Source organism: Cnephaeus nilssonii, assembly GCF_951640355.1.
Source record: "Cnephaeus nilssonii genome assembly, chromosome: X".
NCBI classification, from domain to species: Eukaryota; Metazoa; Chordata; class Mammalia; order Chiroptera; family Vespertilionidae; genus Cnephaeus; species Cnephaeus nilssonii.
Window position 1 is genome coordinate 50,181,339 of NC_137071.1, and position 26,735 is coordinate 50,208,073.

Consider the following 26,735-nt stretch of genomic DNA (forward strand, 5'->3'; position numbering starts at 1 on the left):
GGCCGCCATTGTGTCGCCTGAGCCGTAGTTTTTAAAGTGTGGTCTTTGGGTCACCGGCATCAGCTTCATCCCGCGTACCCCTCTCTTTTATTCTAGTTGTATAGCATCCGCTCAGTTAGCCCTCCGGTGGTTCTGGATGGTGTCCGCTCCGCTCTCCCGTTGTAGTCTCAAAACCGTTGTGGTAGGCAGCAATCAGGCTTCTGCCCTATGCCTCCATCTTGGTCCTTGTTTGTATAGTTAAGTCTTGATTGTTGTTGGTGTCACTGGGAGGAATTGTCCTCCAGGCCTATTGGCCGTGCGGACCCTCTGTGTCTATAAAGGAAGAGTTGCTGTGCGGGAGCCACGCCTATGTGCCGGGTCTTGGTGCAGCAAGGCTTCGGCGCTCACTGCGTCTGCCTCTTGAATGTGTCCCTTATGGGAGTGGTCGAAATCTGATGTCATCTCACACCGACCACTAGATGCCTTCGTTTCTGGGTCTCCAATGGAGTGTAGGTCAGCTACTGCCTGTGGCCCCTCAGCAGGAATTACAGCATCCCTTATATTCGTGACCTGTTTCGGTGTCTTCCCCTTTTGGCTGCCTCCCTATCGCTCAGCTTCCCCAATCTCCCTAGGTGGTTGCTCTTGATACCCCCCTTTGTGGGCTGAGTGCAAAGTCTTGGTGTTGTTAAGCCTTGATTGCTGTTGGTACACTGGGAGGATGTGACCTCCAGTCCAATTGGCTGTGAGGATCAGCTGTGTCTATGCTGGGAGACAGCCCCATTCAACTAGACTTGCAAAATTGTAAAAGCCTCTGTGTTCAGCTTGGATGGGGCAGAGTTACAGGGCGGAGCCTACCGCCTTGGCTTCCCGTCAGCCCCGCCCTATGAGGTTCCTGTGTCTCAGTGTCCCTCTGTACTCCCAGCAAACACCTCTGAGAGAAAAGCGCCCTGGAGTTTAGCGCGCTGCCAAACAGTCTAGTTTCTCCCCCAATGAATCTGGATTCCCAGATTCTCTCCCGGAACTGGGTTTCCGTGTAGTCAGAATTGGGGCTCACCTCAGTCTGGCGCTTTTGTCTCCTTCCCTCCAGGGCGACTCAGCGGCACAGTCAACAGCCCATCCTCCGCGCACAATCCTGTGTGCGCCTCCGGTGCTCTGCTCTTCGCCGCCTCTCTGCATCTCTGCCTTACAGCCCAGCTTTCCCCAGTATGAGCATGGCTTCCCCGGGTCTTTCCCGGAACTGGGGTTCAGTGCAGTTGGAACTGGGGGTTCAGCACAGTCCGGAGCTTTTGTCTCCTTCCCGCTAGGGCAATCCAGCGGCACAGGCAACAGTCCCTCCTCTGCGCACATTCCCGTGCGCGGCTCCGGCGCAGCTCCTCTGTGTCTCTGTCCCACAGCCCAGACTCCCCCAGCATGAGCCCGGCTTCCCAGGGTTTCGCCGGGCACTGGGGTTCAGTGCAGTCGGAGCTGGGGTTCAGCACAATCTGGCGCTTTTATCTCCTTCCCGCCAGAGAACGCCAGCCAGGCGGCCAGCCGCCCCTTCCTCTCCGGCTCCGGCTTCCCCGCACGCCCACGGGCTCGTGTCTCCGCCCGTGTCTCCATACCTCAAGCTTTTACGGCTTCTCTGATTTTCCTTGTGGTTTTCTTTTTCCTTCTAATTGTGCGCATTTCAGTCAGCCAGCTTTCCTGTGGTTCTGGATGATGTCCGTTTTGACTTTTAGTTGTGTTTTTGATATTGTTGTGCCCGGCTGTAGGTTAGGTGTTTAACCTATGCCGCCATCTTGGTTTCTCCCAACCTAAATGTTTTTAAATGAGTGAATGGTTAAACAAACTGTGGTGTATCTAAGGCATGGAATACTACTCAAAATCATACAGATGTTACATATAAGCCTAGAGTGATTTGAGAGTGCCAAGGAGTGCCTAGCCCAGCCTGAGAGAAGGCGGAGAAGAGGGTTAGGGAAGGCTTCCTGAAGGAAGTAGCACCTGAGCTTGGTTTTGAAAAGTAAACAAGAGTTAGCTAGATCAAAAATAGGGGGGGGGGGGGAGAGCATTTCAGGTAGAGAGAACAGCGTGTGCAAAGGCATGAAGTTTGAAGAGAGCACGCTACATTTGAGGACCTGTAAATGATAAGGTTGGAACCCATTGGGGACTAGCAAGAGATGAGCCTGTAGATATCAGCAGAATATCCGTAGGGCCTCTAGCTAAGGATCCTCTCAACATCGGATAGCCACTGAAGGGTCTTAATTGGGGAAGTGAGTGTCAAATCTGTGTTTCTGAGAGCTCTCTGTCAGATGCTGGGTACGGTAGTTTGGAGGGTGGTGAGACAGACAACTGAGAGGCTGTTGCAATGTTCCAGACAATGTGCAAAAGGTTGTGGCAGCAGGGAAGAGAGTGGAGAATGAGCACAAGAAATGTTTGATGAATCCTAGTAAAATGTTCATTGTTTATCGTAAAATGATGAGAGGCAAGGGAGAAGATTTGTTTAGAAGGCAGAATCCACTGGACATGGAGACCAATTCCTGAAGGTAAGAACACAGAAGACCTCTTCCCCACTGTCCCCTCTCTGCCTAGGTAACAATGCTGTGCCCACTGTCCCCCACCTACTCCATGTTCCTTCTCCTTGCCTTAGTGTTTCTGGGCTTGGGAGATTTGGCGGAGTAGGCAGAGGTGATCACCTTCCAGATTACTCAGAACCAACACACTGGCGCATAAACCAGAGGCGCACTTATTTCTGTCCAATGGTGGCAGCGTAGCTTGGCCTTGGCATATCTTGGACAGTGTCCCCTTGTGAGGCCTCTGGTCCCTGGGAAGCTGACTTGGAGAACATGCGCCCAGAACAAAGGGAACTGGGTGTTCTTGGGTTTTATTCAGAGGGTGGCAAAGCATGCCATCATGCAGAGAGTACCAGCTTGGAAGTCAGAAAGACATGAGTTCAGAGCCCAACCCTGCCACCATCCTAGGATGTGAAACCTTGAAGACATTTCTTAACTTCTTTGAGCTTGTTTCTTCAGCTCTAACATGGCAATGGCGATTCTCTGCAATAAAACTTGTGAAAACTAAAAGATCATGAAGGGAAAGCTCCAGGCTCATGCTACATATGCCATTTCTGTTGCTTGTTTTCCATTGTCTCAAATGAACACTGCCTTCGACAAAATCCACCTCACTAGATACTGAAATATTAGTGTCCTCCAGAAACTGTAGCTTTTTTGCTTAAACATTACTAGATAAACATAGACTCTTCTCTGGAGTCCTTTTTTAAAACCAGTTGCTCAAAACTTCATTATCTCATGCCAGGCACGTTACAACAGCATGAAGAGGGACAGAAAGTTCTTCAGCCACTGAATGGGCTTAGGAGACACATCCATCCCATCAGCAATATACCTGCATCCATTTGCCATAATGGGTGCTTACTTTTGCATGTGGCTGATCTCATCCACAGTATATTGATTTTTCCTGGTTTCAGTTTCCAAATGTGACCTTTTTCTACCCTTGTCCCCATAGTCTGGGGCCCAGAGCTCCCCATGCATTGATCACCTCTGAATGGGATCAATTAGATTTCTGTTTTGTTGCTTCAAGCTCCCATTTCAGAGTAAGCTCTGCTGGGATCTCCAATGGAAAAGAAACTGCAACCTTTGGTTGTGGAGCAGAGTGGGCAGGACAGTGAGTCTGGGTCAAGGTTTGTGAACCTCTGTCCTGGAAAGAGAGCTGCCAGCTTCCCTTCCTGCTTTTCCTTGTTTAAGAAATGCATGGAAGAATCAGCCACATGCAAAAGTAAGCACCCATTATGGCAAATGGATGCAGGTATATTGCTGATGGGATGGATGTGTCTCCTATAATTAATAGAAAATACAACTGGGCCCTGGCTGGCTTGGCTCAGTGGCTAGAGCATTGGACTGTGGACTGGAGGGTCCCGGATTCGATTCCAGTCAAGGACACATGCATGGGTTGCAGGCTTGATCCCCGGGGGGGGGGGGCGGGCGTGCAGGAGGCAGCCGATCAATGATACTCTCTCATCATTGATATTTCTATCTCTCTCTCCCTCTCCCTTCCTCTCTGAAATCAATAAAAATATATTTTAAAAAAGAAAATACAACTGGCAGCCATTCCTGGCTCTGATTCATTGTGCATACTCCTGCAGTCATTATCATGGTTTCAAGGCTGAAGTTTTCTCCTCTCTGTCCCCTGCCTGTTCTTCTGTTCACTCTGCTCCACAGACTCCTCCATAGTCGGCCTACACAGACTGGTTCAGACTTAACCCTATATAGAAACTAGCTTTTTTGTTGTTTGTTTTACAAATAATGTTTATTGCCCTTTTTCTTGGGGAAAAAACCATGCCAGTTGACATAAACATAATGTAAACAGAAAAAAATGAAAAATAGTCATCAACTCATATTCCAGAACTAACACTTAAGATTTTATTATATTTCCCTCCCCATTTTTTATGATGAATACTACATAGTTGAGCTGGAACATGATTTTGTATCTGTCTTTGAAGTGCTTTTAACCCTGAAACCCCCAGCAGAAGTGTACGTATCCTTTACTCCTTTGAGCTACGGGCCTTTAGGCACTGCTTTGGGCAAATTCAGCCACTTGCACAGGCTTGCTTATTGCTGTTGTTGCTGTTATCTGCTAAAATGCACAGAGCTCTCACAATTGTTCCATATACTAAGCATTTGCCTGGCACATCAACCATTGAACACTGGGTTCTTCACTGGGATCTGAACTCTGCTTCGTTCCCACTCCAAGACTGCCATAACCAGTGGTTGCAGGAAAGGCTGTTCCCTATGAAAACTCAGATGTAAAGGTGCTTCGGGGCTTCGAATGAACTGATGAACATGTCATTATCAAAGCCCACTCCACATCTCCCAGCTGGACTTGGCAAGTCAATACATGGGGCCTGTGGTATCCTCCTCCGAAGTGGGGGAGCAATGACCCCTTCTATGCTGAGTGTGCTTCCCAATCTGAAACAAGGTGTGCCCAAGATGTGCTGTGTCCAGAAATCACAGCAGCACAGCATGAGAAGGTTGCTTTTTATGTATGAGTTGGAGATGGGCATGATCTCAGAAATACCTGACCCACAGGTCTAAGCATAAAGCATCCCAAGTCCAACAAGGCTGTCTCTAAAAACTGAACTCTGAGCTGAACCACCTATAGGTTCTAACTGGCAGTGGGAGCTGGCACAGCTATCTTGCAGAATGGAGGAAAAGCTCTAACCTTATATATGGGGGTTGTGGGTAAGGGGAGAAAGTGTAGGGGCACAAATTCAAAACTCATTTACCTTAAGCTCTATGAACTAGTGATTGTTTTATGTGTTTTACAAATATGAACTTAATTCTCTTAACACCCAGTAAATAGGTACTATTATCATGAACTCCATTTTACAGATGATGAAACTGAGCCAGAGAGGTGCGGTAACTTCAAGGTCACAGAGCTAGTAGCCAGATGGTGCAGCAGGGATTTAAAGCAAGAATCCGGCTTTTAACTACTATATTATGCTGCACCATTATAGTAATTTTGGAAACTACACAACTACCTGTGCTAGCACCACTGGTCACATTTTACTGGGTAGCCTTCCTGTCCTTTAATGCATATATTATATGGTACACTATATACTTTTTCCCTTAGATTGACTTTTATATTTTGAACATTCTGCTCAAGAAACACACCTTCAACAAAGCACAAGACATTACATCAACAGTTCCAAATTCATTTTACAGACTTTATGCAATAAAAAGCCAAAAGCAGGTGAACCTAAGACTTGTCTAGCAATCAATGATTTAATAGTTGAAATTAGTTAATTTGATTTGCTCACATGACTAAGGGTTTTTTTTCTTTCAATAAGGATATACTATATACTTTAAAAAGAGAAATATTCTACAGCTTGGTCTGTATTCTTAAGGGACATTTCCCATGTCTGTATTGTAAATGGCAAATATCCTTTACTGTGGTTGAAACATTATTTAAGCAATGCCCTACTGAGGGACATTGAGACTGCTTTCAATATTTCTCCATGACAGAGTTCTGCAGGAGGCAGAGAGGGTGATAGCCTTTTTTGAAAACTTCCTTTTGAACACAATCAGCTACAGCTGCAAAATAAAATTTAAAACCTCAAGGGAGGCAGGACTTGTGTATACGAGGGAGCAGAAGGAGGGAGCAGCCACGGAGGCTCTTCCTGCTTTCCCTTTGTCTGGAGGCCACAAGGGATTGGTTACAGCCGTAGGGACTGCAGAGGACCAAGGCTTCCACTACGCACGCGTGGGAGGAGGGGGGGGCGGAGGTAGGGGGAGCGGGGAAGCAGGGGAGCTGGCACAAATAAGGGCGTGAGAAAGAAGGAACGTAAAGCGCAGAGGCGGGGCTTCCTGCCTAGCTCTACCTGTGACCTGGTCCCCCCACCACCCCGGCCAGCCCAAGCTTCTTATTGGTCAGGCATCTTCAGTCCCATTGGTTCGAGAGCCAAAGGACTGTGTCTGCCCCAAGATATGCCTGCTCCCGGAGCCGCAGTAAAAACGGTCAGTTGTGATGCCGCTTTCAGGCATTTGTTTAGGACAGGCCCGTAGGACCTGAAGGGGCTTTGTGGGGCTACCGGTACCTTTGAGAGTTCAATCAACATCGAGTTTCCAAGATGCCTCCCAAAGGAAAAAGCGGTTCTGGAAAGGGTGGAAAAGGTAGAGCGGACAAAGCAACTAGGGAGAATAGGGTTAGGTGGGTAGCGAGGGGAGGGAGCTGACCGGAGACCCCCGGGGCCCGAGATGGACGCAGCGGGTGGTCAGTGACTGACCTCGAGGTGATTAGAGACAATCAGTGTAGACTTCTCTGGAAAACTTTAATTTAAAAAGCATGGAAATTAGATGGTAGATAGAAGAGGACAAAGGACTAAGAGAAAGTTTTGTTTGGGGAAAACTTGGAAATGAGGCTGATGTGAAGGATCTGGTTGAATTACAGGCAAAGGTACCGAGGAGTGAGATTTAAGAAAAAAAATGGGGTCCAGGAAAGAGGAGCAGTTGAGCTTTGAAGAGGAGAAGGGACATCTGATGCTTGAGGTCACAAGAAAAGCGATGGGGGTGATGGTGGTTATAAAAATTGGGGCCAGAGAGGGGGAAGGGGTTGAGTTTGTAAGAGATCATACTTAATGCCTCAATTTCTTAGTAAAGTGGAAGGTAAGGGTAAGTTTTAAGACTGAGGGGCAAGGACTGAGTAGGGATCTTGAGAGGTAAAAGTTCGGAATGGTCACAGAAAGTGATGGGAGAGGGAATGAAATACTAATAAAAAGGATTGCCCTGAGGGCCGAAAGCCTAAGATTGAAGGCTATGAATTTGTAGAGGACACATTCTACACAGTTATGATTTACCTAGTACCGAGCAGCAGGCACAATATAGGATTGAAAAGAGGTGTAGCCTTGAGCCGAGGTTGAGGTTTTGTTGGACAACGATAATAGAAAGCTAGCAACACAAGAGAAATAAGGGTGCTAGTGGGAAGGGACCAAGTTCAGATCGTGGTATCCAGAGTAGGAAGGGAAGAAGTCTGATAGTGCAGGGGAACATAGCTGGATAAAGGAACTGGAGGTGGGAGTGGTTTCTGTGAAGACGAAGAGTCAGTGTTGTGGGAATGAGGCATGAGAAAGCTAGAATTGGAAATTGTAGCCAGAGACTGAACTACTAGATCTGAGTGGCACAGTTTCATCCTGTGCCTCTGGGAACAGGTGGCCTGGAGTAGAAGACATGAGCATTCGGGAGGGAGGTCCAGAAGTGTGAGGTTAGGTTGTTGGGTGATTCCTCAGTGTAGATGGTGAAATCATCTAAGATGATGGCAGAAATGAGACTGGAAAGGAAGCCTGAAGCTGCTGCCAAAGTTCTCAGTCAATCAAAGGGAGGGAGATGGCAGTCAGAAGATGACAGCATCCAGTGGGGGAGAGGATGGGATAACTGGAAGGCATCAGTGAATATACAGCAAACCCACTTAAGAGTTTGATGTAATAAAACTCCTTTGACAGTAATATGTTCTTAGGCATTTAGTGGTCAGAACAGTATTTTGGGTTCTCAGTTTAGTTGAAATTTTTTGAACAATTGTGTGCCAGGCACTCTGCTAGATATTGGAGAAACAAGTAAGATGGAGTCTCCTGATTAAAACATTTCAAGGGCTCCCTGTTACTTCTAGGATAAATTCCAAGTTTCTTAATGGGGCCTAAAGGCCCTCATGCCCTAACCCTCAGCCACTTCCCCTGGGCTCATCTCACAGCATTCCCATCTCAGATTTGGCTTTATCCATAGTTTCCAACATACCATGCAGTTTTTCCACTTTGGAGTATCCCCTCACCCTTGTTCTTTATTTCTTTTTTTTTTTTAATATATTTTATTGATTTTTTACAGAGAGGAAGAGAGAGGGATAGAGAGTTAGAAACATCGATGAAAGAGAAACATCGATCAGCTGCCTCTTGCACAACCCCTACTGGGGATGTGCCCGCAACCAAGGTACATGCCCATGACCGGAATCGAACCTGGGACCCTTCAGTCCACAGGCCGACGCTCTATCCACTGAGCCAAACCGGTTTTGGCTCTTGTTCTTTCTTTACCTCGTCAGTGCCTATACATCCAGGAAACCTCCCCTGACTGACTAAAATGTCCCGCTGTGCTTCCACAGCCCCCTGTCCATAGATCATAGATCATCTTCTGAAAATGATCTGTTTACATATCTGAGGGCAAATGAGCTCCCTGAAGGAAGGTACTGTGGCTTGTTCATCTTTGTATTCCCAGTGCCTGGAACTTAGTAGTTACTTAGGAAATGTTTATTTAACTGAACATTTAATCCAGCAATAGTTCTCAGGAACATGAGGCTCTAACATAAGTATACTGCCATCGACATAGAAGTTGACATTGTAGTAAAATGATATACTAGTAAAATGTAAGTTTCTGCCAATGGTTGTTAATCTGAATACTGATAACTTTTCTTAGGAAGCTATCAAGTAGGCAATGTAGTAGACTATGGGAATTTGGACATAAGTGTATTACTTAGCCAAATATGGGTAGTGGGAAATATCTTTAAAATATATTCTTGGATATTTTACATATTGGAATTATGAGTACTCAAATACATAGTTGCAGTGCTTATTGAAAATCTTACAAGAGCTCAGGGGTTTGCACTTAGAAGGCAGGATTTCAAATTGGGTCCAGAGAATCTGGACCAGGCTTCTGGCACTCTCATTCAACCATTAGCATCTTCACCTGTGTATCTATTTTTCAGTGAAGGGTTTCCATAGGGCACACATTTCCTGTTTTAAGAGAGGTGAGTCACAAATGAATTTAGCTTTATGTAATTAAAGTGTCTGGCAGAGTTCCCTTTTTAAACTTGGTGCTATGACAGAAGCATCAACTCCTGATGTGTTGGACCTTTCTGTAAATATCAAGGTGCAGTTTAAATGAGTACCTGTTATCTCTTCTCTAAAGGAGGAGCAGCATCTGGGAGTGATAGTTCTGACAAGAAGTCTCAGGGTCCCAAAGGTGGTGGCAATGCAGTAAAGGTGAGTTACTGGTTCCTTTTTTTCCCATGTTAAATATGAATAACGTATGTACATGTGTTATTTTGGTGCACATAAAAGGAAAAAAGTTTGCTTAACTCATTCTAAGAGACTAGCCTTAGATAAGCCACTGATATAAAAGCAAGATAACACAAAATTGGAAACTATAGACCAATCTCACTTATGAAAAGTAATTCCTTTTAAATATTTTTTCAAATGCTTTCTCAGACATCCAGAATTTCTTCATACTTCAGTATTGTTTCTTAAATGTATTGTTAGATCTTACCAGTAAGTGAATGAATTAATTCTTAGGATAAAATATCTTATAAAACCAAAAGCTTAGGTAAATAGGCAGAGGCACAGGTTTCACTAGATAGCTACCCTGCTGGTGAGCTAAAAGCCAGGACCCTGACCATGAAAATGGGGGTGGGAGACAAACGCAATAATTACTTGAAGAGCTTGACCAAGTCTCAGAGGGGTGTCTGCCCTGGTAAAATATAATCTGCAAACAAAACTATACTACTTAGTACTGTTTAACAGGCCATTTCCCATGTTTCAGTCAGGATATGGGATCCCATACTTTGAATCATTCATTCAATAAGGATTTAGTGACATCTGGCCTATGCCAAGCAGTGTACTAAGTTCTGGGTATTAAAAAACAAACAGCTCAGCTGGTGTGGCTCAGTTGGTTGAGTGTCAAGCCCATGCACCAGGAGGTCACAGGTTCGATTCCTGGTCAGGGCATATGCTCGGGTTGTGGGCTCAATCCACAGTAGAGGGCATGCAGGAGGCAGCCCATCAATGTTTCTCATTGATATTTCTCGCTCCCTCTCCCTTTCTTTCTCTGAAATCAATAAAAACATTTTTTAAAAAAACAGAAAAGAGATTGTTTCTGTTATCCCAGTCTAGTTGGGACCAGTTAGGCAAAGAAATAAATTTTATCACTGTATGATTAGTGAAATTATATCATATAAATCCAACCATACACATGCAACCAGAGAGAGAGAGAGAGAGAGAGAGCAGGGGGCAGGGAGAAATAATATAAATAGTGAGGGCCATTCTTCCCACTTTTCTAGAGGGGATAAAATGGGAGACATGAATCTGCTTTTCTGTAGTTGACCTCCATTTTCGCATGGACTTCCAACTCATGAAGTGGCATTTGGTATCCAAAGATAGGTTTTCATAAAACATGGCCTCCTAAATACAAACCAGCTAGTTCAATCAGGTGGTCAGCTGAAGAAGTGGCCATTGTTATAAAACAGGTGGAGAGACAAGTTATGTTGGGCTTAAGGAGGGCTGGCATATTGGTTTCTAGTATGGCATTTTCATAAGGGATGTTGTAGGATGATTTGGGCTATGTGTAGTTCTTATCTTACATGCAGACTTTTACAAGCACCTAACCTAAGGGACTGCTCCACTGCATATGGCGTCAAAGAGGCATCTTGCCCTTTCTGAACAAAAGTAAGTTCATTTGGACTCTACATGAACTATATGGAAAGGAGTGGCGTGGAAAATCTATTAGGGTTAAGCTTTTTCTTTAGAGATAATTTTAGACTCACATCCAATTGTAAGAAATTATACATGTGCCACTTACCCAGTTTCCTCCAATGGGTAGGTATCTTACAAAACTCTAGTACAATAGCACAACCAGGAGATGGACATTGATACGGTGAAGATACAGAGCCTTGTTTTTTAGTAGTTAGTTTTTATTTATTTTTACTATTTTTTAATTCTTCATTGTTGAAAGTATTACATATGTCCCCTTTTTTGCATATTGTCCTCTCCCAACCCCCACCCCAGCACTGTACTTCACCGCCCCCCCCCCCCATTGTCTGGGTTCATTTGTTATACGTCCATGCATACAAGTTCTTTGGTTGATCTCTAAACCACTCCCCTACCCATCCTCCCTACCTTCCCTCTGAGGTTTGAAGGTCTGTTCGATGCTTCTATGTCTCTGGATCTATTTTTGTTCATCAGTTTATGTTGTTCATTATATTCCACAAATGAGTGAGATTATATGATACTTATCTTTCTATGACTGGCTTATTTCACTTAGCATAATGCTCTCCAGGTCCATCTATGCTGTTGCAAATAGTAAGAGTTATTTCTTTTTTACAGCAGCGTAGTATTCCATTGTGTAGATATACCACAGTTTTTTAATCCACTCATTTGCTGATTCGCACTTAGGTTGTTTCTAAATCTTAGCTATTGTAAATTGTGCTGCTATGAACATAGGGGTGCATATGTTCTTTCTGATTGGTGTTTTTGATTTCTTGGGTTATATTCCTAGAAGTGGGATTATTGGGTCAAATGGGAGTTTCATTTTTAATTTTTTGAGGAAGCTCCATACTGTTTTCCACAGGGGCTGTACCAGTCTGCAATCCCACCAGCAGTGTTCCCTTTTCTCCACATCCTTGCCAGCACTTGTCATTTGTTGATGGTAGCCATTTTGACAGGTGTGAGGAGGTACCTCATTGTCATTTTGATTTGTATCTCTAGAATGATTAGTGACTTAGCATTTTTCATATACCTCTCGGCCTTCTGTATGTCCACTTTCAAGAAGTGTCTATTTAGATCCTTTGCCCATTTTTTCATTGGATTGTTTATCTTCCTTATGTTAAGTTGCATGAGTTCTCTATATATTTTGAGATTAAACCCTTATCAGAGATAACACTGGCAAATATGTTCTCCCATGCAGTGGGCTTTCTTGTTGTTTTGTTGATTATTTCTTTTGCTGTACAAAAGCTTTTTATTTTGATGTAGTCCCATTTGTTTATTTTCTCTTTAGTTTCCATTGCCCTAGGAGCGGTATGGGTGAAGAAATTGCTTCTGCATATGTCTGAGATTTTGCTGCCTATGGAGTATTCTAAAATTTTTATGGTTTCCCGTCTTACATTTAAGTCCTTTATCCATTTTTGTGTATGGTGTAAGTTGGTGGTCTAGTTTCATTGTTTTGCATGTATCTGTCCAATTTTCCCAACACCATTTATTGAAGAGACTCTTTTGACTTCATTGTATGCTCTTGCCTCCTTTGCCAAATATTAATTGACTGTATTGGTGTGGGTCAATTTCTGGTGTCTCTATTCTGATCCATTGGTCTATATGTCTGTTCTTGTGACAGTACCAGGCTGTTTTGAGAACAGTGGCTTTGTAATACAGCTTGATATCTGGTATTGTGATCCCTCCAACTCTGTTCTTCTTTCTCAGGATTGCTGCAGCTATTTGGGGTCTTGTTTTATTTCCTATAAATTTTTGGAGAGTTTATTCTACATCTGTGAAATATGCCATTCTTATTTTAATGGGGATTGCACTTGAGTCTATAGATTGCTTTGGGTAGTATGGACATTTTAATGATGTTGATTCTACTAATCTATGAACATGGTATATTCTTCCACTTGTTTATATATTTCTCTATCTCTTTTCTCAACATCCTGTAGTTTTCCGAGTACAGGTCTTTTACCTCCTTAGTTAAGCTTATTCTTAGGTATCTTAATTTTTTTGGTGCAATGGTAAATGGAATTGTTTTTTTTAGTCTCTCTTTCTGTAATTTCACTATTGGTGTATAGAAATGCCTTAGACTTCTTTGTGTTAATTTTGTATCCTGCTATATTGCCAAATTCATTTATTAAATGTAGTAGTTTTTTGATGGAATCTTTAGGGTTTTCTATGCACAATATCATGCGAATAATGACAGTTTTACTTCTTTTCTATTTGGATACCTTTTATTTTCTCTTCTTGTCTGATCACTATGGCTAGCACTTCCAGTACTATGTTGAACAGGAGTGGTGAGAGTGGGCATCCCTGTCTTGTTCCTGTTCTTAGGGGAAATGGTTTTAGTATTTGCCCACTGAGTATGATGTTGGCTGTACGTTTGTCATATAAGGCTTTTATTATGTTGAGGTTATGATCCCTCTATTCCCATTTGGCTGAGAGTTTTTAATCAAAAAAGGGTGTTGGATTTTGTCAAGTGGTTTTTCTGCATCAATTGATATGATCATGTGATTTTTGTCTTTCAATTTGTTTATGTGATGTATTACATTTATTGATTTGAGGATATTGTACCGGGCTTGCATTCCTGGAATAAATCCTACTTTGTCATGGTGTATGATGTATTGCTGGATTTTTAATGTATTGCTGGATGCAATTTGTTAATATTTTGTTGAGGATTTTAGCATCTATGTTCACCAGGGATATTGGCCTGTAATTCTCTTTCTTTGTGGTGTCCTTATCTGGTTTTGGAATTTTGGTAATGCTGGCTTCATAGAAAGAGCTTGGAAGTGTTCCTTCCTCTTGAATTTTTTGGAATAGTCTGATGAGGATAGGCTTTAGTTCTTCCTTGAATGTTTGGTAATACTCCCCTGACCAGGGCTTTTGTTTGCTGGAAGTTAATTACTGCTTCCATTTCATCAGTAGTTATTGGCCTATTCAGGTTTTCTGATTCTTCTTGATGGAGTTTTGGATGATTGTATTTTTCTAAGACTATGTCCATTTCATCTAGGTTGTCTAGTTTTTTGGAATAGAGTTGTTCCTAGTATTTTTTAACAATCCTGTGTACTTCTGTGGGGTCAGTTGTTACTTCACCTCTTTCATTTCTGATTTTGTTTATTTGGGTCCTCTCTCTTTGCTTCTTGGTGAGCCTAGCTAGAGGTTCATCAATCTTTTTTATCCTTCCAAAGAATCAGTTCTTGGTTCTATTGACTTTTGTATTGGTTTTTTTGTTGTTGTTGTTGTTTCTATGTCATTTATTTCCTCTTTGATCGTTATTATTCCTCCCTTATACTTACTCTGGGCTTTTATTGTTGTTCTCTTTCTAATTCTTTAATTTGTAGGGTTAGATAACTTATTTCCAGTTTTTCTTATGGTTTTTTTTTTTTTTGTGTGTGTGTATGTTTTTGTTTTGTTTTGTTTTTAGGTAGGCTTATAGTGCTATGAACTTTCAGGGTTGCTTTCACTGTGTCCCATAGATTTTGGATTGTTGTGTTTTCATTGTCCTTTGTTTCCAGGATGTTTTTTATTTCTTCTTTGATCTCTTGTAACCCAATCATTGTTTAACAGCATGCTATTTAGCCTCCATATGTTTGATTGTTTTTTATTGTAATTGATTTCTAATTTTATGCCATTTGATTTGATAAGATGCTTGATATTATTTCAGTCTTCTTGAATTTGTAGAGACTTAGTCTGTGTCCTAATATGTGGTCTGTCTTTGAAAATGTTCCATGTGCAAGTGAGAAGGATGTATATTCTGTAGCTTTGGGATGAAATGTTCTGAAGATGTGAATTAGTTCCATCTGATCTAGTAAGTCATTTTGGATTGCTGTTTCTTTGCTAATTTTTTTGTATAGAAGATTTATACAGTGATGTCAATGGGGTATTAAACTCCCTTACTATGATTGTATTGCCGTCGATCTCTCCCTTGATATCTTCCAGAAGGCTTTTTATGTATTTGGGTGCTCCTGTATTGGGTTCATGTATGTTTACTGGATTTATATCCTGTTGTTTTATCAATCCCTTTAGTAATATGAAGTGGCCTTCCTTATCTCTGGTTATGGCCATTACTTTGAGGTCTATATTGACAGAGATAAGTATTGCTACCCCAGCTTTTTTTTTTTTCATTTCCATTTGCTTGAAAAAAAATTTTCCCATCCCTTCCCTTTCAATCTGTGTGAGTCTCTTGTTCTGAAGTGGGTCTCTTGTAGACAGCATATATATGGGTCATGTTTTCTTATCCATTCAGCCACCCTATGTGTTTTGATTGGAGCATATAATCCATTTATGTTTAAGGTTATTATAAATAGGTACTTGTTTGTTACCATTTTTATTCTTTATGTTTGTGTTTCTTCTTCTCTTTCTATTCCTTCTTCTTATACCAGTCCCCTTAGGATTTCTTGCATTGCTGGTTTGGTGGTAATAAACTCCCTTGGCCTGTGTTTTGTCTGCGAAGCTCCTGATTTCACCTTCAATTTTGAATGATAGCCTTTCTGGATAGAGTATTCTTGGATTCAGCCCTTTGTTTTTCATTACTTTATATATTTCATTCCATTCCCTTCTGGCCTGATGTGTTTCTGTTGAGAAATCACTTGATAGTGTAATGGGAGATCCCTTGTAGATAACTTTCTGTCTCTCTCTTGCAGCTCTTAAGATTCTTTCTTTGTCATTAACATTTGCCATTGTAATTACAACATGTCTTGGTGTGAGTCTTTTGGGGTTCATCTTGTTTCAGACTCTTTGTGCTTATGTGAATCCCCCCAAGTCAGAGTTTTCTCTCATTATTTCTTCAAATAGGTTTTCTATTCCTTGCTCAGCTTCTACTCCTTGTGTACCCCTATTATGCATATGTTACTTCGTGTCATGTTGTCCCAAATCTCCCTTAAATTCTCCTCCAGCTTTTTACATTTTTTTCCAATTGCTGTTAAAATTGGTGTTTTCTCTACCCTGTCTTATAACTGGCTGATTCAATCCTCAGCTTCTTCTAGTCTATTGTTGAAATCTTCCAGGGTGTTTTCTTCCCCCCTCAGGCAAAACATGTGAAAATAATGGCGCGATGAGTATGAGAGGGGAACAAGGAGGGATTCTAGGGCAATAGGAACATTCTGTATCCTGATACAGTGGTCACATGGGTGTACAGATACACGAAACACTGAATCAGAGACATGCTCTCTACAGCTGTACCAAATGATTGATCTCAGTTAAAGCACATAAGGTTCTTCCAGGGTGTTCTTTATTGCAGATATGTCATTCTTCATTTCCTCTTCATTCTTATACATGTTGGTGAATTTTTCATCCAGATGTTTGAGCATCCTTGTAACCGTTACTTTTACTCTGAATTCTTTCTCTGACAAATTGCTTGTCTCCATTTCATTTAGTTCCCTTCCTGGCAATTCCTCCTTTTCTTGCCTTTGGGGATTGTTTTTTTGTCTCTCCATTTTTGCGCTCCCTTTGTAATTGTTTCTATGTAATGTGAATTGCTGACACTTTCTGGCCCTGGGAAACCTGCTTGTGGTCTGAGAGGTTGAAGCCCTTAGCAGTCCAATGATACAGGACTCCTTAGCACAGAGGCTGGGTCTGCCTTGAGTCTCACACCTTTATTGTCTCTGGCATGCATATTACTACGTGGCTCCAGCATCCATGACTAGATGGTGCCTTAGGACCCTCTGGCTTGCCCCATCAGCTGGGTGCTTGGCATGGCACCGGGCTGGGTGCCTCCAGCTCACACTATCAGTGTGGTCCTTAGGGCTGGGCGGGGCACTGGGCCAGGTGTCCCAGCTTGTACCTTTGGCACAATCCTTGGGGCTGGGTGGGATGCCGGGCCAGGGGTCCTCAGCTCACACTGTCAGCATGGTCACTGTGGATGTCTGGGAGCTGGCAAAGTAGGGTGCCACTTACTACAGGAGTGTGGCAGTGGTCCCTTGTGAGTTATGGTTGGTGAACAGCTTCCTGCTCAGTTTCAGGGTGGTATCCAAGTGCAGTCTAGGTGTTGTTGTGGCTGCGCTACTGGCCTCCACTGCTCCCACCTTCAAGATGGTGTGGGCTCTGTACTTAAGCCGCACTCAGCCTGGGAGTGCCTGTGGCAGTAGCTGGGAGAGCCTGATCCACCAGTCCCCAATTCTCCTGTGAGATCTAACTATCCCTTGCTCACCCCCCCACACACCACACACGTCCACACACTACCCTCTCACTCCATTACACTCTCTCCCTCACTGCTGTCCTCCTGGCCGCCATTTTGGATCTCCTACAAAGCCTTTTTGTGATCTCGGGGATTCCTCCTGTTGCCCTTTTATAACTACACCTTCCTCCTTCCTACTCCTACCTCTGCCTCCTCCTTTAACCCCTGGGAGCATGTAATGTGATTTCCATTTCTGAATTTTATCATTTCAAAAATGTTATATGAATGGCATGATACAATTTGGGGATTGGCTTTTTTCACTCAGAATAATTTTCTGAAGATTATATTCCAGTTGTGTGTCTCAATAGGCTGCTCCTTTGTTTTGCAGAATAGTGTTCCATGGAATGAAAGTGCCTTAGTATGTTTAACTCTTCACCTGCTGGAGGACACCTGGGTTGTGACCAGTGTTTTTGAAGGCCCTAGCAGGGGAGGCACTTGGAACCCTCCAGCCTTTTAGGGTCTAGGCTCCTTCCACATCCTCCCATTCTGTTTAAACCCCATTCCTAAGCCCCTGTCACTAGACTGTCCAGATTCTAAAACCCACCTGCTGACCAGAGCTTCCCTCTTTTCCCTTCACTTCCTGTCTCACCCAATCCTGACCTCTTCTCCTCACACGGACCTCCAGGCCCCCTGGCCCCTTTGTTCTCCCCCATTTCTCCCAGGCTTCGTGTCTGTTCTTCAAGCCCCCTATGTCCTGTAACCTGGAGATTAGATCAAAGGTTTGACCATTGGATTAAAGAGCCCCAACTTTTTTTTCCTTTTGGTTATCCTCTGAATCCACCTGCAAAAACTACATATCAGGATCAATCCAGTGGTCTACTTTCTTTACACTTAAAGCCAGAACTGCTGGACCCTACTGGAGAATCCCATGGCCTTGGGTATTTGGTCTACTACTTCCTGGTCTCTAACTTCACCTAAGGCCCTCAGTACTGCTCAGCATCCCTTTGCCACTCACCTCAAGCCATTAATACCTTGCTCTAATGCTTCTCACCCCTAGTGTACATCAAATTGAACTGGAGAGCTTCTAAAACTACCAATGCCTAGCATAGGGTCCCACCCCAGACCAGGTGCCTTAGAATCTCGGGAGGGTGGGGCCTAGACTGTGATATTGTTTTTTAGAAGCTCTCGGGGTGATTCTGCTGTGCTGGCAGGGTTGGAAAACATTGATCCAGTCTCACAGGGTTAGTGTGAGGATTTCATGCGATAATGAACAGAGAGCACTTAGCATAGCCTGGCCGGTGTGACTCAGTGGTTGAGTGTAGACCTATGAACCAGGCGGTCTATTCCAGGTCATGGCACATGCTGAGTTGCAGGCTTGATCCCCAGTGTAGGGTATGCAAGAGGCAACTGATCAATTATTCTCTCTCATCATTGATGTTTCTATCTCCCTCCCTTCTTCTCTGAAATCAATAAAAATATATATTAAATAATAATAATAATAATAATAATAATAATAAAGCACTTAGCATAGTGCCTAGCAAATATTAGGTACTCAGGAATTTTTATTTATTCTTCTTTCTGTAGTTATTTATTTTATTTTTATTTCATTTTTTTATAAATCTCTATTGTTGAAAGTATTACATATTCCCCCTTCCCCCCCCCCCCCATTTACCACTTCCAGCCTGCTCCTGCCTTCCTACCCCTGCCCCAGGCCTTCACCACCCTATTGTCTGTGTCCATGGGTTATGCATATATGCATACAAGGTCTTTGATTGATTACTTCCCACCCATCCATCCTCTCCCACTTTCCCTCCGAGATTCCTCACTCTGTTCCATGCTTCCATGTCTCTGGATCCACTCCATTCACCAGTTTATTTTGTTAATTAGATTCCACATATGAGTGAGATACTTGTCTTTTTTTGACTGACTTATTTCACTTAGCATGATACTCTCCAGGTCTCTCCATGCCTTCCCAAAGAGTAAGAGATTCTTCTTTTTTACTGCTGTATAGTATTCCGTGCTATAAATGTACCACAGCTTTTTTATCCACTCATCTTCTGATGAGCACTTGGGCTGTTTCCAGATCTTAACTACTGTAAATTGAACATATGAACATATGAATGCTATGAACATAGGGGTGCATACATTCTTTCTGATTGCTATTTCAGGTTTCTTAGGATATATTCCTACAAGTGGGATCCCTGTGTCAAATGGCAATTCCATATTTAAGTTTTTGAGGAAACTTCATACTGTTTTCAATAATGGCTGCACCAGTCTGCATTCCCATCAGCAGTGTACTAGGGTTCCTTTTTCTCCACATCCTCGCCAGCACTTGTCATTTGTTGATGATAGCCATTCTGACCGGTGTGAGGTGATAACTCATTGTCATTTTAATTTGCATCTCTCTAATGATCAGTGACTTTGAGTATTTTTTCATGTCTCTTGGCCATCTGCATGTCCACCTTGGAGAAGTGTCTATTTAGGTCCTTTGCCCATTTTTATTTTTTTAATTTATTTTTTACTTTTTTATTGCTTAAAGTATTACATGTAGTAGTACATATATATCCTTTTTTTCCCCCATTGATCTTCCCCCAGCCACATGCCCTCATCCCACACCCCGTGTCTTGTGTCCATTGGTTGTGCTTATATGCATGCATACATGTCCTTTGGTTGATCTCTTCCCCCTCTCCCCAACACTCCCCTGCCTTCCCGCAGTAATTTGACAGTCTGTTCAGTGCTTACTGCCTCTGTATCTATCTTTTTGTTCATCAGGTTATAATGTTCTTTATTTTCCATAAATGAGTGAGATCATGTGGTATTTTTCTTTCATTGCCTGGCTTATTTCACTTTTTAATTGTGTTGTTTGTTTTCCTTTTGTTAAGTTGTATGAGGTCCTTATATATTTTGGATATTAACCCTTTATCAGATGTATCATTGCCAAATATATTCTCCCATACAATGGACTCTTTTCGTTTTATTGATGGTTTCTTTTGCTGTGAAGAAGCTTTTTATTTTGATGTAGTCCCATTTATTTACTTTCTCCTTAGTTTCCTTTGCCCTAGGACCGTGGTCAGCAAACTGCGGCTCGCGAGCCACATGCGGCTCTTTGGCCCCTTGAGTGTGGCTCTTCCACAAAATACCACAGCCTGGGCGAGTCTATTTTGAAGAGGTGGCGTTAGAAGAAGTTTAAGTTTTAAAAATTTGGCTCTCAATAGAAATTTCAATCGTCGTACTGTTGGTATTTGGCTCTGTTGACTAATGAGTTTGCCGACCACTGCCCTAGGAGATGTATCCATAAGCATATTGTCTGGGATTTTGCTTTCTACGGTTTCTTCTAGGATTTTTATGGTTTTCTGACTTAGAAGTCTTTTATCCATTTTGAGTTTATTTTTATGTATGGTGTAAGTTGGTTGTCTAGTTTCATTTTTTTGCAGGGACTCAGTAATTTTTAAATATTGTTATAATTTTCACAAGAAACAGATGGTGAGTCCAGAACTCATTGGCTTTCCAGCCCCCTATCAACAAAATTATCTTCACCTGCATCGCTCTGCAGTCTCTCCTTCCCTTTCTTCCTTTGAGGCCACTGGTTTTTCAGATAGTACTCTGAATGCCAAACCTTGCTCTTTCATTTATCTCCACCCACTTTCTTTGCTCTGTCTTTAACCTTTCCCTCTTCAGAGCATCTTTCCCTCCATTCTGTAAAGTACACTCAGTAATCTTTAAAATACATACGTGTCTGTGACCCTTTTCCTCTGACCAGAGCCCTTTCTCCTTTTGTAACTCAGTTGAGGGAGAACTCTACATCCATTCCCTTCCCATTTCCCATTACCTTCCTCAGTCAGCCTGCTGCAGTCTGGCTTCTGCACATTATCAATCTTTCGAAACTACTTTTGCTAAGGTCATCGATCACTTACTGCTAAACTGATTGTGCTTCTTACCTGACCACTCTGCAGCATTTAACATGTTGACCATTTCCTCTTTGAAACTTTCTCATACCTTGGTTCCTGTTAACACATCTTCCTCTCCCACCCACCTGGACCTTTCTTTTTATTGTGCTTGTTGAGCTTCTTTTTTTGCTTATTGCTTAAATATTGATATTCTCCAAGGATGTATTTAGCCTAGTCTCCTCCTCATCTCATTCTACTTATCCTCTCTGGGTAACAGCATCACCTTCTGTAGTGTCAGCTACTCCCTCCATGCTGATTGCTCCCAAATTCTCTCTGTAGCTTGGACTCTTCTGAGATGCTAGTTTTATACAGTTGCCAGTTGGTCAGTCATACTTGCAAACCCCACATGTACTCATTATGTCTAATCTGTCAAACTGTCCAAATCAGAATATGTATATCTATACTAATAAAAGGGTAATATGCTAATTAGACCGGGAGACCTTCCGGACAAAGCCACGGTGGCAGGGCCAAGGCAGAGGCGGTTAGGGGTGATCAGGCCAGGAGGGGAGTGCAGTTGGGGGTGATCAGGCTGGCGGGGGTGGGGGCAGTTGGGGGCACGCAGGCCGGCAGAAGGGGGCAGTTGGGGCGAGCAGGCCGGCAAGGGGGGGCAGTTGGGGGCATTCAGGCCAGCAGGGTGGGGGCAGTTGGGGGCGAGCAGGCAGGCGGGGGTGGGGCAGTTGGGGGCAAGCAGGCTGGCAGGCAGAGTGGTTAGGGGTGATCAGGCAGGCAGACAAGTGAGTGGTTAGGAGCCAGCAGTCCCGGATTGTGAGGGATGTCCCTCATGGGGTCCCAGATTGGAGAGGGTGCAGGCCGGGCTGAGGGACAACCCCCCTGCCCATGCATGAATTTTGTGCACCGGGCCACTAGTTCAAATATAAAATGGCAGGCGGTATCCCCATTCTGTGATCATGAATGTTGTGTCCACCTTCCCAGTAATTGAACCAGAAGATTGCTTTGGGAATGTGGAAGCAGAAAAGGTGTGGGGTGGGGGGGGCAGTCTAGAAGCTGTTTTAGCCAGACTGAGTGAGGTCTAATGAACAGTACTAGTGTCCAGATCATTTGTCCCTGTCTCTCCTAGACATTGCTAGACACATTCTATAGAAGTTTGCCACTTTGAGCCCTGCTTTTTGACACATTCTTTCCTTTGCTGTGTTCCTATCTCCTGTGCAGCTCCTCTAGTCACGAAGCTACTCCTGTGGGTCTAGGATCCCCTTACCCCCAATTTTAGTAGTTGAACAATGAGGACAACCTTGGTTTGCTTGTCTCTAAATTCATAAGGCAGACACCTTTAGCCCCACCCCAGTGTATCACCTACAATATGAAATAACAGATTCTATTTGAATAGGAAATGAGAAATCCTGTAAAACATATCTTGACAAAATCATTTTTAAGGATATATTGATTTTTTTAAAAAACATGGCTTTAGAGGCCCAGTGCATGAATTCGTGCATGGGTGAGGTCCTGGGGGGTGGGGATGTGATCGGCCCTCCAGGTGGGCAGTGGGATGCCCTTGCCAGCCCGGGATCTGGATCCATCCCACTGACGTTTGCGCCATTGTCAGGAGCCACCTGGTGGCCACTTTCATATCCTTTCTTCCTTGCAGAGTGTCTAGGGAGGGAAAGCGGCCACGGTGCCCAAGGGCAACTTCCAGGAGGCCAGTGGCGCTGTCAGGATCGTGCCTGTGGCACTGGTCCATTGGAGCCTGGCCTGTTCTCTGGAGATTGGACCTGCAGGACTACTGGGGGAGTGAGTGGCTGCGGCTGAGCTGGTGGGCGCCAGGATGGGTTGGTCAGCTGAGCGGTGCTCCCACTGTGGGACCACCAGGGGGCAGCTCCTGCATTGAGCTTCTGCCCCCTGGTGGTCAGTGCATGTCATAGCGACTGGTCATTCAGTTGTAATGGTTGCTTAGGCTTTTATATATACATAGATAGGTCAAATTTGATTACTTCTATGAGGTTGAATATTCTTAACCAGTTAACTGATATGAGTCCAAAGACACTTTTATCTCACATCTATAGACGCTTATGGCATACAAAGGGTTAACAGTCAACATAAGATAATTATTCAAAGTGTTGAATTGTGGGGAGGCTTTATACATTGGGCCTCTTTTGGTAAAAAGTATTTCTTAGTGGTGCCCTGGCTGGTGTGGCTCAGTTACTGGTTGGGGCCTTGTCCCATACACTGAAGGTTTCAGGTTCGATTCCCAGTCAAGGCACATACCCAGGTGTGATTCAATCCTTGGTCAAGGCACCTGCAGGAGGAAGCTGGTCAATGTTTCTCTCTCTCTCTCTCCTCTCTCTCTCTCTCTCTCTCTCTCTCTCTCTCTCTCTCTCTGCCTTTTCCTTCCCGCCCTCCCTCCCTTCCTCTCTCTAAAATTAATAAAAAATAAGTATTTCCTAGTGGGGTTTTTTCAAATCATCCCCACTCTGATGAAATAATAGCCTTTATTGAATGCTAGCTGTAGTATCTCAATCTTCACAAACCTATGAGGACACGTAAGTACTGTTATCATCTCAGTGCACAAATGAGGAAAACAGAGGTTTAAAGAAATGCTTAAGGCCACACAGCAGAGTTGGGATTTGACTCCAGGACCCCAAATTTCAACCATTATCGTGTTTCTTCTTCCTGTTACCACTGAGGTACCTGGTAAAAGATGGGAGCTTCCCATAGCCAGGTACCTGTTTTCCATGTAAATTGGGGTCCCAAGATACTGTCTTGTTATGCAAAATGGGTTTCTGGTCATTGCCCCATGTGGGCAGACTTCTAGGATTTCCCATTGCCATGAGCAAATGTGATTTTTCACTAGTGAGGGTAATCCAGACATGACTGCTGTACTGTGAAGAAATGAATTGTTTGCATCTCCAGGTATTATGTGAATATACTTTTTTCCTTGTAGGTCAGACACATTTTGTGTGAAAAACATGGAAAAATCATGGAAGCCTTGGAAAAGTTAAATTCTGGAATGAGATTCAATGAAGTGGCCACACAATATAGTGAAGATAAAGCCAGGCAAGGGGTATGGTGCTATTATCATTTACAATGATCTTTCCCCCAGCAGTAGGGATTATTGCTATGTTATGCCATTAATTTTATCCATGTCTTGGTTTAAAGATCTTAAAAACAGAAGTGTCCAACTTGTGGACAGATGAATACAGGTCACCTATATCTAAATCTTGGCATGACCAAACTTACACAGCTGACAAATACCCAGCATCATTGTGAGTGCTTGTATGTTCAGTGCAGGCTGGACCTCTTCCACCCATTTGTCCTTGTCTAGCCTACTTCTTTACAGCCCATATGAATAACTCAGAAACCTTAGCATTCAAGCTACAGTAGAACTGTTCTCTCTTCAGAGCCTCTTGGCATCACATATCTTTTGGGTTTTTTAGGGCGACTTGGGTTGGATGACCAGAGGGTCCATGGTGGGACCATTTCAAGAAGCAGCATTTGCATTGCCTGTAAGTGGGCTGGACAAGCCTGTGTTTACAGACCCTCCAGTTAAGACAAAATTTGGATACCATATTATTATGGTTGAAGGCAGAAAATAAAATTGTATGGAACACTGAATATGTTTTATACATTGTTTATTTCTTTAAAAGGTATTGAATAATCCTTGTATTTTATTAACTATGTCATTGTGGGTTTTTAAATGCAAAATTGCTGTCAGAGAGGAGGAGGGGACTGGATGAAAGAAGGTGAAGGGATTAGCCAAAGAACATATATGCATAACCCATAGACACAGACCACAGTGTGGTTCCAGAGGGAATGGGGGTGGGGGCTAGATGGAGGGGGGCAAATAGGGTGAAAATGAGGACATCTGTAATACTGTCAACAATAAAAATTTAAAAAATCAGGTGTGTAAAGGTTTGTATACACTACAGTAGGTATTCAGTTGGTGGTTCTCAATGATGAGTCAAGCAGACCCATTTTAACCTGTCATTCCTTTCCTCCCAGAACTAATTTATCTGATTCTCAGTATATGCCATAAGTTAATTTAGAAACCATCTCTAGGGGAGCTAAGTGTCAGCTCACACTATTCACACATTGAATTGGGCCCCAAAAAGACAGATTAGGCCCAGCCATCATGGCTCAGTGGTTGAGCATCGATCTATGAACCAGTAGGTCATGGTTTGATTCCCAGTCAGGGCACACGCTCAGGTTGCGGGTTTGGTGCCCAGTAGGGGGGTGTGCAGGAGGCAGCCGATCAATGATACTCTCTCATCATTGATGTTTCTATCTCTCTCTCCCTCTCCCTTCCTCTCTGAAATCAATAAAAATATATTTTAAACTAGAGGCCCAGTGTACAAAATTCGTACACAGGGAGGGTGGTGTCCCTCAACCCAGCCTACACCCTCTCCAATCTGGGACCCCTCAGGGGATTTCCGACCGCTGGTTTAGGCCCGATCCCTGCAGTCAGACATCCCCCTCACAATCTGGGACGGCTGTCTCCTAACCACTCGCCTGCCTGATTGCCCCTAACCGCTTCTCCCTGCCAGCCTGATCGCTCCCTAACTGCTCCCCTGCCGGCCTGATCGCCCACAACTGCCCTCCCCTGCCGCGACCCACCTCCTCTGCTGGGACCCGCCTCCGCTGTGCACGCGGTCATCTTGTGACGACGTTGCACGAGGGTGTCGCGCGAGGGCATGACACCACCTAGGCTTTTATTATATAGGATGATAATAATAAAATAAAAACCACCACGACTTTGTAGTTGTGACTATCAATAGTATTTTAAGATAGCTGCAATAACTATGAAATCTGTGATTTCTATTGGTGACAAAGTCACCGGTACTGCTAATACTTCTGCATTTTGTTACCTGCATTCAGATATCTGAATTCTATTCATGAACTTCAGTTTTCAAATCCCTGCTTTAGATACCATTTGAATGATTTACTGTGGGCATGTACTTTTCTCCCCAAATTTGGGTCATGATACACATTCAAACAAGAACCATTTTGTGTTTTCAGTGAGAAAGGGATACACCACTGAATGACCGGGCATCGTTCTGAGAAATACATTGTTAGGCAGTTTAATTGTTGTACCAACATCACAGTGCACTTAAACAAACCTAGATGGTATAGCCTACTACACACTTTAGGCTGTATGGTACAGCCTATTGCTCCTAGGCTACAAACCTATACAGCATGTTATTGAATACTGTAGAGTATTGTAACAAAATGATATTTGTGTATCTAAACATAGAAAATGTACAGTAAAATTATGGTATAAAAGAAAAAATGGTACGCCTTTTTGGGGCGCTTACCATGAATGGAGATTGCAGGACTGGAAGTTGCTCTGGGTTAGTCAGTGAGTTAGTGGTGAGTGAATGTGAAGGCCTAGGACCGTGGTCGGCAAACTGCGGCTCGTGAGCCACATGCGGCTCTTTGGCCCCTTGAGTGTGGCTCTTCCACAAAATACCATGGCCTGGGCAAGTCTATTTTGAAGAAGTGGCGTTAGAGGAAGTTTAAGTTTAAAAAATTTGGCTCTCAAAAGAAATTTCAATGGTTGTACTGTTGATATTTGGCTCTGTTGACTAATGAGTTTGCCGACCAATGGCCTAGGACATTGCACCACTGTAGACTTATAAACAATGTACCCTTATATTATACTAAATTTCTAAAACATGAGATTAAATCAAGCACAAGTGAAAATGATGCAATCAAGAGACATAGTAAACATGAGATATACAAGGCTGCT

General features: G+C 43.3%; 1 protein-coding gene across 1 annotated transcript; it reads left to right on the plus strand.

Annotated features, from left to right (window-relative positions):
• The first annotated feature begins 6,506 nt into the window (after positions 1–6,506).
• On the plus strand, positions 6,507–25,462 carry PIN4 (peptidylprolyl cis/trans isomerase, NIMA-interacting 4). Its single transcript, XM_079765482.1, has 4 exons — positions 6,507–6,641; positions 9,417–9,490; positions 23,934–24,053; positions 24,427–25,462. The coding sequence occupies exons 1-4, from the start codon at positions 6,599–6,601 to the stop codon at positions 24,583–24,585; spliced, it is 396 nt and encodes a 131-aa protein (XP_079621608.1). The 5' UTR covers positions 6,507–6,598; the 3' UTR covers positions 24,586–25,462.
• The last annotated feature ends 1,273 nt before the right edge of the window (positions 25,463–26,735 follow it).

What these genes read in the sequence shown, in the direction of transcription:
- PIN4 (XM_079765482.1), top strand. Translation starts at nt 6,599, where the DNA reads ATGCCTCCCAAAGGAAAAAGCGGTTCTGGAAAGGGTGGAAAAG. An exon ending in TTCTGGAAAGGGTGGAAAAG is followed by an intron (nt 6,642 to 9,416) that starts GTAGAGCGGACA and finishes TCTTCTCTAAAG; the next exon opens with GAGGAGCAGCATCTGGGAGT. An exon ending in AAGATAAAGCCAGGCAAGGG is followed by an intron (nt 24,054 to 24,426) that starts GTATGGTGCTAT and finishes TGGGTTTTTTAG; the next exon opens with GGCGACTTGGGTTGGATGAC.